This window comes from Acomys russatus, chromosome 8 (genome assembly GCF_903995435.1).
Source record: "Acomys russatus chromosome 8, mAcoRus1.1, whole genome shotgun sequence".
NCBI classification, from domain to species: domain Eukaryota; kingdom Metazoa; phylum Chordata; class Mammalia; order Rodentia; family Muridae; genus Acomys; species Acomys russatus.
Window position 1 is genome coordinate 3,544,227 of NC_067144.1, and position 14,061 is coordinate 3,558,287.

Consider the following 14,061-nt stretch of genomic DNA (forward strand, 5'->3'; position numbering starts at 1 on the left):
CTGCCGCGCGGGCGAGCGGAGGGCGGGCCTTGACGGTGAGCAACCAATCCCGGCGCACGGCCGCGCGCATTGGGGGGGAAGCCCGGAGCGGGCTGAGGAAGCCGCCAATCGGCGGAGCGAGGCGCGCGCGGCCCAATGGCGAGGCGCTATGGCGGCCGCGGGGGCGGGACTAAGGGCAAGCCCTGCAGAGCTAACGGCCGTCGCCGCCGGGAGGGGCTGGGCGCGCCGAGGGCTGGAGCCGCTTGGTGAGCTGGGAGAGTGGCGCGCAGGGGCTGCCGGGAGCCCGGGAGCGCGGGAGTGCGAGGAACGCTGGGAGCAGTTCTCTGAGCCGTCCTCTATTGAGCTCAGTAGTCACTTTTACTTTTGGCGGATGGCAAGGGAGCTCCGACTCTGGGTCGTCCCAAGGACTAAACTGGAGGACCACCCAGCCCAGAACAAGATGCGCAATGCTGAGGACAGGAGTTTTACGGGGAAGGACAAAGGTCTGATTACTAAAAATCTTTCGTAGTGTTTACAGCATCCTCCGTGCTGGAAGGGAAACAGAGGACTGTTTGGGGATTCTGTTAAAAGTGGTCCGAATCCTTTTGGTTTGGCATGGACCTTAGACCAGCCTTGCAGAGCTGTGTCGGTGCCAAAGACCGTTAAGCTGTTCATTCATTCATCAAGTCTGTTCCAATACCCAAGGTAGCAGTATGTAAGACTTAGGAACCCTGCAAATCCCTACCGTAAAGCCATTTCTCCATTGCTATGGGCCAGAGACGAAGGTGGGGCTAAGTTACATTAATACCATCCAGAACTTCGAAAATAAGATAAACGGAAAAAAAGACCTTTAGGTTCTCATTCCGGTCAATAAATGTAAGAGAAGTGATAGAAGACGATCTTTTGTTGATCAAATACTAAAGTTATTGGTGCTGGACATGAAAAATCAAAGGTGCTTAAAAAAAAAAAAAAAACGGCTAAAAAGTAACAAGATGGAACCCAAGATCTCAAGTTAGGCTAAAAGCACTGAGCTATATCCCTACTGTTTTAGAAGACTGTACAGTAGGAAAATTTCTCCCCAAAGTCTTTTGGGGTCTTTTGTGTGTTTTTTTTTCTTTTTTTCTGTTTTTATTTTTTGGGGGGGGGGGTTGGTTTTTTGAGATAGAGTTTCTGTGTATCCTTGGCTGCCCTGGACTCACTTTGTAGACCAGGCTGGCCTCAAACTCACAGTGATCTGCCTGCCTCTGCCTCCCGAGAGTTGGGATTAAAGGCATGTGCCACCACACCCGGCCCCAAAATTCTTAATAATTGCAAATGGCGAACACCTTTACCATGGAAAAACTCTAAAAGACTCCACTTTAAGAAAGGCCACCAGGGGTTGGAGAGATGGCTCTGGTTAGGAGTGCCACCTGCACTTCCAAAGGTCCTGAGTTCAATTCGCAGCAACCACATGGTGGCTCACAACTACTTAATGTAATCTCATGCCCTCTTCTGGTGTGCAGGTGTACATGCAGACAGAACACTGTATATCTAATAAATAAATAAATAAATAAATCTTTAAAAGAAAGAAAAAAGCCACCAGACCAAAAATAAATAAATAAATGAACAAAAAACAAAGCGAGGCATGGTGCCACAAGCCTGTAATCCCAACATTCAGGGAGATAGAAGCAGGTGGATCGTGGAGTTCGAGGCCAGTCTGGTCTACAAAGAGCTACACAGAGAAACCCTGTCTCCAAAGAAAAGAAAAGAAAGGCCAACAGCTGTAGGAGACACAGGTTTATGTGTGCACAGAGAAGCACGAGGGGATCCTGGAAGGTGTGGGTACCACTCTGACATCAGTCCTTACGTCTGATGGAGACATAGCTCCCCAACCAGCATAAAAAAGCTTTAGATTTCAGGAGTGGGAAATGGGTCCAAGGAAGGAGGAAATGTTTGAAAAAAAGCTACCATTTGTTTTTAGGTGTATGAATGTTTGCCTACAAATATATGTGTGTACTAGATACCCACAGAGGTATGAAGAGGTCATCGAGTTCCCTGGAACTGGAGTTACGGTGGTTGCAATCCACCATTGGGGTGCTGGGAACAGAATGTGAGCCCTCTGTAAGAACATGAGCTAAGCCATTTCCCTAGCCCCACAGTTGGTTTTATGTTTGACAATTAAGGTGATGCAAATTGCAAATGTTTGTAAATAGGAAGCAATCTAACTAAAAATATTTTGGCTTTATATTTCCCTCCATAAGGATCATTAAATATTACTGATTTTTTCCTGCATGCTAATCTAGAAGTCCAAGCAGTAAAACTAAAGATAATAAGTGAACAGTCAACTTTAAGTGGAACTTAAATGCACTGAAGAGAAGAAATAAGCCAGATATGGTACACGTCTTTAATCCCAGCACTCGGGAGGCCGAGACAGGCAGATCTCTGTCAATCTGAGGCCAGCCTGGTCTACAGAGTGAGTTCCAGGACAGCCAAGGCTACATAGAGAAACCATGTCTGGAACAAACAAACAAAAACTTAAAGTGTGTCTAAAAATAGAAAAAAACAGCATCTTTTTAATGTGCATAGATGTTTTGTCTGCCTGTGTGTTTGTGTAAGGTTGCCAAATTCCCTGAACTGGAGTTCCAGACAGCTGTGGGTGCTGGAAACCAAACCTGGGTCCTCTGGAAGAGCAGCCAGTGAGTGCTCTCAACCACTTAGCCGTCTCTCCAGCACATGAAGATTTTCAAAATGTGTTTCAGTTTCTAGCCTACATGTTGTTGTGAGCACCAGGTGCTTGCCTAGTACCTGTGAGGGTGAGTACAGGGCATCCGGTTCCTGAAACTGGAGCTACACTAGCGATAAGCCACCATGAGATGCTGGAGACTAAAGCTGGGTCCTCTGCAAGAGCAGCTAGTGTTCTTACGTGCTGAGCCATCTCTAGCTCGTGATGCTATTTCTTTTTCATTTTCATTTTTATTTTATTGTTATGTGTATGGATTTTTGCCTGTGTGTATGTCTATGTACTGTGTGCATGCCTGGTGCGTCTGGAGACCGGAAGAGGATGTTGGATCCCATCTATAACTGGAGTCCTCCGGAAGAGCTTGTGCTCTTAACCTTAACCTCTGAGCCATCTCTCCAGCCCCCAATCACCCCAAGATACTGTTTTTAAAATAAAAAACACCACTGGTCCTAACACTTGGACTCATGTACAGCAGGCATACTGGATAAAAGTCTTCTGTGGGACCTCCAGGAAAAGTAACTATTTGATAGCTTTCCCACTTTTTGGGAGGACTACAAAACTACAACTATGGTGTCAACATACGCATATTTTCCCTCCTGCTTTTTCCTACTAAGATAGGTTCATTGTCAAAGGTATTTTGCTATCTTGCTAAAATATAACATCTGAAAAGGGCATGTTTATACTTTTTTGGTATGCTTATGTATGTTTGTGGGTGCATGTGTCCAATGACACATGTGGAGGTCAGAGGACAATTTTGTGGAATCAGTTCTCTGTTTCCACCATGTGGGTTCTGGGACTTCAACTCAAGTAGTTACACTTGGCAGCCGGTGCCTTTTCCTGCTGAGCCATCCAGTCAGCCCGAAAGAGTCTTTTTGTTGAAGTGCACGTGTGTGTGCGTGCGTGCGTGCGTGCGTGCATGTGTGTGTGTGTGTGTGTGTGTGTGTGTGTGGGTAACATTCAATTCAGAAGACAACTTTATTGAGTTGGTTCTCTTTTTTACCATGTGGTTCCCAGAGACTGAACACAGGTTATCAGGCTTGGCTACAGGTTAACATTATGTTGATGGCTAACTTTATGCTTAACAAGTTCAAAGTCTCTGCTGAAGAGAACTAAAAAACAACATAAGACCTCCAAATGTGTTTTTTTGTTTTGTTTTTGGTTTTTCGAGACAGGGTTTCGCTGTGTAGCCTTGGCCATCCTGGACTCACCTTGTAGACCAGGCTGGCCTCGAACTCACAACGATTCGCCTGCCTCTGCCTCCGAGTACTGGGATTAAAGGCGTGCGCCACCACGCCCGGCCTAAGACCTCCAAATGTTAAGGGCTGCTAAGGTTAATTTTTTTTTTTTTAACTGCCATTTCTGCTTCTGTAAACAAGCTTGCTTTGCATAGAGGACCTGCTGCTTGCGACTTTGCGCTCTTTGCCTTCATAAGCCCCTGACTGAATGGCCAGGTGCTGCCTTCAGGAATCCTGAGTCCTGGGTGTAGTAGACCTGGTACCAGTATCTGAATAAAAGCCCCTCCCTCCTTTGTTAAAATTTATTTTTTTTAACAGAATTAATTCACTTTATTTTTCTTGTAAAAACCCGTATGTGGTAGCCACAGCTGGAGCCTGAGTCCTCTGAAAAGACACTCTGGTGTGTTAAATTTTATTAATGGTCAAACTGGTGAATTTCTAAATGAGCCCAGACATACAACCAAGCCCTGTCAGGGATTCCTCTAAACCCCAAAATTTAGACTTTAAAATAATCCAAGCAAAAGCTGGCAGAGGTAGTGCATGCCTTTAATCCCAGCACTCGGGAAGGAGAGGCAGGTGGATCGCTGTGAGTTTGAGGCCAGCCTGGGTCTACAAAGCAAGTCCAAGATAGTCAAGGCTATACAGAGAAACCCGGTCTCAAAAAAACAAAAAACAAAAAAACCAAAAAAACAAAACCCAACCAACCAAACAAAAAAATCCAAGCAGCAGCTAGGCATGGTGGCGCACACCTTTAATCCCAGCATTTTAGAAGGCAGAAGCAGGCGGGTGTCTATGAACTCCAGGCCAGTCAGGCTGCATAACGAGACCTTGTCTTTTTTAATCTATATATAATTTATTTATTTATTCACTTTACATCCTGTCATAGCTCCTCCGTCTTCTCCTCCCAGTCCCACCCTCCCTTTCTTTCTTTCTTTCTTTCTTTTTTTTTTTTTTTTTTTTTTTTTGAGACAGGGTTTCTCTGTGTAGCCTTGGCTGTCCTAGACTTGCTTTGTAGACCAGGCTGGCCTCGAACTCACAGTGATCCGCCTGCCTCTGCCTCCCGAGTGCTGGGATTAAAGGCGTGCACCAGCACGCCCGGCCTCACCCTCCCTTTCTTACCCCCTTCCCCTCTCCCCTCTTCCTGAGAAAAGGGGACCCCCACCCACCCACCCCAGGTCATTAAGTCTCATCCTCTTCCCCTGTGGCCTGGTGAGGCAGCCCCACCAGAGGGGATTGATAAAAAAATTAAAAGCAGGTAACTGAGTCCATGTCAGAGACAGACCCCACTCCCCTTACTAGGGAGCCCACAAGAAGCCTGAGATGCTCGTCTGCTACATTTGTGCAGTGGGCCTAGGTCTAGTCCATCTGTGATCCTTGGTTGGTACTTCGGTCTCTGCACGCCCCTCTGGGCTCAGGCTACTTGGCTCTGTTGGTCTTCTTGTGGAGCTCCTTTCATCTCCAAGTTGTTCTATCCTTCCCCCCTACTTTTTCACAAGACTCCCCACGCTTCACCCAATGTTTGGCTGTGAGTCTCCGAATCTGTTTATATCTTCTGCTGTGTAGGCTCTCAGAGAACAGTTATGCTAGGCTCCTGTCTGTGAGCAGAGCAGAGTATTGTTAATAGTGTCAGGGTTGGCTGTCTCCCATGGAGTGGTCTCAAGTTGGGCCAGGCATCCCTGCACATCTTGTAGGCAGGGTAAATTTTGGGGAGAAGTTTTTGTGGGTGGGTTGGTGTCCCCCTCCTTCAACTAGGAGTCCTGTCTAGTTAGAGGGTGTCCTCTTCGGTCTCCATGACCCCTGGTACTAGGAGTCTCAGCTAGAGTCACCCCCACATCTTCCCAGAAGCCTACCCTGCCTCCAGCTTGTCACAGAGATGCCTCCACCAGTGGTTTTCCTTCTTTCTGCAGGCCCTCTGCCCTCCCTTCCCCAATCTCCACCTTTATTTCTGTGTTCCCTCTCCTACCTTGATCCCTCTCTTCAACCACTTCTGCTGTCTAGTCTGTGTCCCTTTCTGAGTGGGATTTAAGCATCCTCCCTTGGGTCCTCCTTGTTACTTCTTTGGGTCTGTGAATTTTAGTATGTTTATCCTGTACTATATAGCTAAGATCCATTTATAAATGAGTATATACCATGCGTGTTTCTCTAGATCTGAGTCATGTCAATCAGGATGGTCTTTTCTAGTTCCATCCATTTGCCTGCAAATTTCATGGCTTTATTGTTTTTAATAGCTGAGTAGTATTCTATTGTGTAAATGTACCAGTTTCTTTATCCATTCATTGGTTGAGGGACATCTGGGTTGTTTCCAGTTTCTGACTATTATGAATAAAGCTGCTATGAATATAGCAGAATCTCTAAGTGACCCCAGACCCATAACAACTGAGTCCTCTAAGGGATCCCCCTAGACCCAGAAATTAGACTTAAAAAAAAAAAAAAAATCAAAGCAGCAGCCAGGCATGGTGGTACATGTCTTTATTCCCAGCATTTTAGAAGGCAGAAGCAGGTGGGTCTCTATGAGCTCCAGGCCAGCCAGGCTGCATAACGAGACCTTGTCTTTAAACAGACATTAATCATCATCATCATCATCATCATCCCAGCAGGTATCAAGTCTGCCTACAACAGCCTTATAGTTTAACATTGCATACCTAGGTTATCTGAAATTGTTACCTGTCATGAATGTAATTTGGATTCTGCTGTAAGTTGATACATTTATTTATATGTTGCTTTGTCTCCTTTTGTTTTCTTGCTGCCACCACCCCGCTTTGTCTCATGATAGAAAAGACTTTCCTATGATAAAACAAGATTCTGGCCGGGTGTGGTGGCGCACACCTTTAATCCCTGCACTCGGAAGGCAGAGGCAGGTGGATCACTGTGAGTTCGAGGCCAGCCTGGTCTACAAAGTGAGTCCAGGACAGCCAAGGCTACACAGAGAGACCCTGTCTTGAAAACAAACAAAAACAATCACCACCACCAACAGCAACAAACCAAGATTCTGTCCTAAAGGATCTTTAAGGTAGGAAATGAAGGGTGAAGACAACCAGCACTGAGCTGCACGCCTTGTTAGAGGGCTCAGGGTCTTGTTTGTTTTTGAAGATTCTTTATTATGTAAACAATGCTCTGCCTGCATGTACACCTGCAGGCCAGAAGAGGGCATCAGTGTAGATGGTTGTGAGCCACCATGGCTGGGAATTGAACTCAGGACTTCTATAAGAGCAGTCAGTGCTCTTAACCTCTCCAGCCCCCAGGGTCTTGTTTTCTGAGGGTCTTGGTTTAGTCTTTTTGTTTGTGATATACAGTCTCTCTGTGTAGCTCTGATTGTCTGGGAACTTTTGTTTGTTTGTTTAGGTTTTTCTAGACAGGGTTTCTCTGTGTAGCCTTGGCTGTCCTGGACTCACTTTGTAGACCAGGCTGGTCTTGAACTTGGAGATCCTCCTGCCCCTGCCTCACAAGTGGTGGAATTAAAGGTGTGCACCACTACACCAGGCGGGAACTTGTTTTGTACATCAGGCTGGCCTCTAATGTATTCTGCCTGCTGTTAAAGTCCTGTGCCACCACACCAGGCTAACTTTAATCTCTCTCTCTCTCTTTGTGTGTGTGTATGTGTGTGTGTGTGTGTGTGTGTGTGTGTGTGTGAGAGAGAGAGAGAGAGAGAGAGAGAGAGAGAGAGAGAGAGAGAGAGAGAGAGAGCGCACGCAAGGCATGTGTGCCACAGCGTGCATGGGACAGAAAACAACTCAGGAGTTGACTCTCTCCTAATGTGGGTTTCAGGGACTGAACTAGAGTTGTTAGCAAGGACTTCTACCTCCATATCTCACTGTTCGGAGAGCTCAACTTTTAACAGATGTTAACCAAGTCATGGCTGGTAAAAGAGGGCTTCACTTACCTTGCAGGCATGAGGACCTAAGCTTAGTTCTCAGAACCCTTGTGAAAAAGGACTGGGTGGAGTGGCATGTGTTTGTAATTCTAGTACTCAGGCAGAGGGGTGAATTCCTGGAGTTCACTGGCCCACAAACCTAGCTTACTTGGCACATTCCAGGCCAGGGAGGGAGGGAGGAAGGCACCTGAGGAATGATGCCCTACATTGTCTCTGACTTCCATATGCATACACACCCTAGCATCTAAAGACAGGGAGAGAGAAAGAGGGGCAGTGGATATAAAGGTCCTGGTGGGAGGGACCTGGGGCCAGTGAGGTGAAGGCAGGGTGTCAGGCACGTGAGACCTCCATAGAAAGCGGCTTGCTGCTGCGGTGGCTCTTGACACTACCTTGTCTTTTCCTGGTCTCTGCTTTCTTACCTGTGTGGTAACTAAGGGACCATAGAGCTCTTTGCACACCATATATCTTACAAGTAAAGCTGTTTGCTACCACAGCTATCACAGTGGTATGAACAAATATCAGAAGAATATTTGTTTTGAGGCTTGGTTTTGACTAGGGTTTTAGTTATATGAGATAGGGTCTCACTAAGTAGTACAGGCTGATCTCAAACTTTTTTTTTTGGGGGGGGGGATGGGTTCAAGACAAGGTTTCACTTATTCTATAGACCAGGCTGGCTTCAAACTCTATCTGCTTCCTGAGTGCTGGGATTAAAGGTCTTCACCACCACACAGCCAGAAAGTCTCAGACTCAGTCTCTAGAGTGCTGGGACCACAGGCATCCATCATTATATTTGGCTTTTCTTTTGGGCATTTGGCTGAAGATTGAATTTGGAGTGTCAGGGCTGCTAGACAAGCACTGGGCTAGATGCCCACCAAATACAGATGCTTTTCCTCCAAGACAGGTTTTCTCTGTGTATAGCCTTGGTGGTTCTGGACTTGCTTTGTAGACCAGGCTGGCCTCAAACTCACAGCAATCTGCCTGCCTCTGCCTCCCGAGTGCTGGGATTAAAGGCGTGTGCCACCACCGCCCAGCATAGGCACTTCTTTTAGAGTGTTCGAGGCTGGATGTCTGGATGGAGGCGGCATCAAGGTTGCACTCCCTCTGCAAGCTCAGGTGCACCTTAGCTGGCGCAGAACTCCAGCATGCATGCACTCTTGTCTGCCGTGCCAGTAATCTCAGCATCCAGGAGGCAGAGACATGTGGATCTATGAGAGTTCAAGGCCAGCTTCGTATATGGAGTGAGTTCCAGGACAACTAAGGCTAAACAGAGAAACCCTGTGAGAAAAAAAAAAAAAAAGTCACACTGGATTTGGATGCCAAAGCTGACTCCATGTTATCTGCATTACCTCTGCAAAGACAATCTCCAAACAGCTTCTGAAGAACTAGGATGAGGATTTCCTTTTTGAAAGAACTTAACTTAGACCATAATAAGAGAAGCTACACTTTTGGGGCCACCCCTTCTGCAGGAGGCCACTGAGAAGCTCCAGGCTGACTTGCGGCAGAGCGTTCTGTACCTCTGCCAAGACAGCCAGAGGTAGATGAGACATCTAAGGGCCTCTCATGAGAGTGAAAACTGCTATAGGACAAGCTTGCAGGAGCCTGAGCTAGGGGCCTCCTAGCTGGCAGGGAGGAGCATGGTTCCCAAGGCCCAGGGTAAGAACACCCCCTGGCCTCTGACTCACCCATTCCCACCACTCCCTGCCTATCTCTCCCTCTAGGGACTCAGGGCGGGGAAGCAGGGGCTGGAGAGGTGGCTCAGTAGTTAAGAGCACTGTCTGCTCTTCCAGAGGTGCTGAGTTCAATTCCCAGCAACCACATGGTAGCTCATAATCATCTATAATGAGATCTAATGCCCTCTTCTGGCATGCAGGTGTAAATGCAAGCAGGGTATTCATATACACAAAATGAATAAATGAAACTTAAAAAAAAAAGGATCCTAGGGACTCTGTCTGATGAATCCCTGATGGTGGCAGTCCACCCTGTAGTCACAAATGTTCTCTCACACCCTGGCCTCTGCCTAAGGACAGACAGGCAGACAAACGGACCTGTGGCCATCCATCAGTGCTTTAGGGGTTATGCAAAAAGATCCTTGAGTGGGCATCTGACCCACCATGACAGTTCCAGTTCTGACTGCTGCTACCCCACAAAGGAAGAACTCTGAAACACTCTTACTCATCACAAGCTCAAAGTTTATTATCAACAGTGCACACTCATGTTTGCATTCCTGTGGAGTCCAGCTTGTGATGAGGGAATTGGGAGACGGCAGGGACGGACTCAGCCACGTGGTGAGATGGTCCTGCTCAGACCCACCATGCCTGCTGGGCAACCAGGAGTCTAAGAGTTCCCAGGATTCACACAACAGGACTGGCCAATGCACATAGGGTCCTCATGCATGGAGAACCAGTGAACACACATGGGATTCCCCAACACATACAGAACTACAGGCTCTCCAGTTAGACTCCATTTCTACTGGACTTTTCTTGTGCCTGATTCAGTCCCTCACATGACCAGCTCTCCTGCAGGAGCACAGCTGATGACGAGGAACTGAGGCACCGTGTGTTCTGCATTCAGGAGAGCAAAGGCCGGTTTCTATAAAAAGCCTTCCTTTCTTACCTATCCAGGGAACCCACTAGCCGAACATGTGAAGTGAGAGGCACAACCCTGCTGGTCAGTCAGACACGTGTGTACATCGTGGTAGTGGGATTAAGCATGAGGTTCATTCACATATGCATGATGTGCCTAGGCCTGACGCAGACCTAATGTTCAACTCTGTCATTCCCCACTGACAGACAAACCCTGAGCCAACTATGAGGAAGAGTATGGATAACAGATGAGAAGGTCCTGGTCCTCGGGTTGCTGGCTAAGTCAGAGAAATGCAGTGTGGCCATGGAAGGTTCCTATCCATGCCTGGGATTTGAGGCACAGCATCCTAAGAACCTAGCAGAGTTAGCAGTGGCTAACTCTGTAGAGTGAACTCATAGGTGTTGGTCTCCCAGCTGGAGGTATCTTTGTCCAGCATGCTTCGTTCAGTGAAGGTCACATGGCCATCTGTATCCACAAGGATGATGGTGTTGGTTCTGAAAGAAAGCATCCTTTAGCCCCAGCCCCACCTTTCCTAGCTACAGCTGGGACCAGACCTGAGGCACAAAGGGGTAACCAGATACTCAGTTTTGGCTTCAGGTGGGTTATTTAAATAATACCCTCTAGCTGGGTGTGGTGGCACACACCTTTAATCCCAGCACTTGGGAGCAAAGGCAGGCAGATTGCTGTGAGTTCAAGGCCAGCCTGGTCTACAAAGTGAGTCCAGGACATCCAAGGCTACACAGAGGAACCCTGTCTCAGAAATAAATAAGTAAGTAAGTAAGTAAGTAAGTAAATGGCCTCAATTTCAAAGACATGAAGGGGCTCATCAGAGGCATCTGGGCTCCCTGGCCAGCCTCAGACTGTCACCACCACTCTAAAATGCCCCTTTTTCTATAGCAAGAACCAGTTCACAGGCTGGGTGGTGGCAGTGCACAACTTCAATGCCAGAAGAGGCAAGGGACTCTCTAAATTGGATGCTAGCCTGGACTACAGAGCAAGTTCAGGACGGCCAGGGCTACACAGAGAAACTTTGTCTGAAACCCCCCCTGCACCCCCCTCCAAGAGAAAGAAAAGAATTAATCCACTACATTCCTCACAGGGTGGCCCCAGAGCTGACCCCGCTGGCAGCACACCAGGCTCCAAGACACCTGGCCATGTCTGGCTTTCCAAGGGCAAGAAATTAAGCTCTCAGGACAGCCAGGGCTCTGTTACACAGAGAAGCCCTGTCTCGAAAAACTCAAGAAGAGAAATTAAGCTCTAAGCACTTGGGGCACATGATCTGTTTATCTCCCTCTATCTCCTCCTTCTTCCACTGGCCCAGGCTGTCAGGTGACTTTCTTCTCCTTCTAGCCCACCCTATGGTAGGTTCTCATGTGTGAGCTCCTGCCTTCTAGAAGGGTGGGCACACATAGGAAAGACCCGCTGCCATCTAGCATATCAATCAGGTTTTAGAGAGCCAGTGCCAGGGCTTCTGCCAAACAACACTCTGTCACTGGCTTGTTTGTTTGCTTTTTTTCCTTTTTTTGAGACGGTTTCTCTGAGTAGCCCTGGCTGTCCTGGACTTGTTTTATAGAGCAGGCTGTCCTCAAACTCACAGCGATTTGCCTGCCTCTGCCTCCCAAGTGCTGGGATTCCAGGCATGCACCACCTTGCCGGGTTCATCTCTGGCTTCATTAAACAAGGTAGGCAGCCAAGAGCCCCACCTAGGACACAATGGCACTTCAAGAGGCTAAAGCTCTGACCCACCCTGACCCTATGCATGCATGGTCCATTACCTATGGGCTCTGAGATGCACTGAGTCAGGGGAGGTACCTGGCCATGGCCAGTTGTGTTGGGGGGACACCCAACGGGAAGTAAATGTGCCCAGTAGTTCCAACCCTGATCACCTGGTGCCATAGGTGGCACAGCGGACACACACAGCTGCATACTTGCTCAGTATTGGCTGTACATACTCCCGGCCCTGGTCCTCAATGGCTGGGTCTGGCAGCTGTCTAGAAGAATAGAAGGCCAGAGAAGCCATTAGTCCCTTACTGCCTGTCTGTAGCCTGCGTATCTAGGAACCCCTATGTGCCATGCTAGCAGCCTGAGATTCCTGAGGTTTATTTATAACTGTCCTACTTGGCTCCTTCTACTTTGTTACCCTTCTACTCCATCACTTATGACTCCATCACTAAGCCTAGGCATCTGGACGGCACATGCACTCTCTACTGTGTCTTAGTGGTACCCTGTGGGCATCCATTCATACACAAGAGGCCCCTCAAATCCCAAGACTCACCAACCAGCACAACTTGTACCATGACTATGGTTATCAATAAGAACAGCCAGAGCCATAATTTGCCTGCCCAAGTGATTGAGGACCATGTGGGCACATGGCTGAGCAAAGCCCAGCCCAGCACCCCCCAAGAGGGCAGCTGGTGCTGAGGCTGGAGAATGATGCTGTGGTTCAAGGCCCACAGGAAAGAGACTTGCAGGCTGAGCAACGTGGAGGGACACCTGGTCATCTGGGCAGAAAGCGGCCAAGCTTAGATGAGAATGGAAAGATGCATGGGAATGTGAAGAAATAAATGCCGGGCTGGAGAACTGGCTCAGAGGGTAAGAGCACCAGCTGCTCTTCCAAAGGTCCTGAGTTCAATTCCCGGCAACCACATGGTGGCTCACAACCATCTATAATGAGATCTGGTGCCCTCTTCTGGTGTGCAGGCACACATGTGGGCAGAATACTGTATAAATAATAAATTTTAAAAATCTTAAAAAAAAAAAAAAAAAAAAAGCCAGCTTGATGGATACCAAGATTTTGTGGCTGGGATGGCTGAGGCCCAAGGGCCCAGTCTGAGGGTACCCCATGAAAAAAAGGTCCACAGGCATGGGAAAGGATCGGGGAGGAGGGTGGGAAGGGAGGTCTGTTCCTTCCAGGGACAGACGTGTCTATGCCTAATGCTTAGCTCCAAGATCACTGAAGATAGGCATAGCAAACAATGTCAAACATTAGGCCTGCTCTCATTGGCTTCTGGATTTTTCTGGCTCTTCTCCCTAAGGTTTGCTGAGCAGCTAGAACCTTCTAGAATATCATACTAGCCCTCCTTGTAAAGAAGGAGGCTAGGACTCAGAAAACACCAATCTTCTCAGAGCACATGCCCTGCTGTGCCATCTTTCATTGTCCAGGGCCCCCCTGGAACCCCTGACTGCATCCCCAAGAGGAACATGTCAGGCAGGCTCTCCTGTAGCTGAGGAGCTAAGCTGCTCGCCTTTGCAGACATGTAGCTGGGCCTGCCTTCCTCCCTGCCCAGCCCTGGGTGGCTGCCCTCAAGGGACGTGCTCACTTACGCCTCCTCATTGTTGAGTACATCTAGGAGTTGGGAGACAAGGGCGTCTTTAGGGAGAGCCTCGCTCTGCTCCACCACGTCCATGAAGAGTTGTTTGCCAAAGCACAGCTTCTTCCAGGGCGTCTCCAGAAGGGCATTGCTTAGGCCATAGGTTCCTGTGGGAAGAAGGTTAGCCTGGCCATGCAGAGGCCCCAGGTGGGTGGGCAGATGGCTTACAGTCAAGCATCCCAAACAAGACACCAGTGGAAGCCAAAGCCAATGTAGGTCCAGCAGTCTCTGGAACACCACCCTGGGTCTGCTGGAGCCCCCAAGGCCAAGCTGTCAGCCCTAATGTCACTGTTTTTTTTCTTC

At 48.2% G+C, this 14,061-nt stretch overlaps 1 protein-coding gene across 4 annotated transcripts in view; it reads right to left on the reverse strand.

The window, feature by feature from the left end:
• Window positions 1-10,679: 10,679 nt before the first annotated feature.
• Window positions 10,680-14,061, reverse strand: part of Tango2 (transport and golgi organization 2 homolog) — a 43,076-nt gene continuing 39,694 nt past the window's right edge. For 3 of the 4 annotated variants that reach the window (XM_051150668.1, XM_051150665.1, XM_051150666.1), the window contains 3 exons: window positions 13,712-13,865; window positions 12,274-12,378; window positions 10,680-10,881 (listed from right to left, as the gene is read on the reverse strand). In XM_051150668.1, the coding sequence (XP_051006625.1) occupies window positions 10,761-10,881; window positions 12,274-12,378; window positions 13,712-13,865 (380 nt within the window). In that variant the 3' untranslated portion in view covers window positions 10,680-10,760. The remainder of the gene's footprint in view (window positions 10,882-12,273; window positions 12,379-13,711; window positions 13,866-14,061) is intronic. The other variant, XM_051150669.1, reaches the window with a different exon arrangement.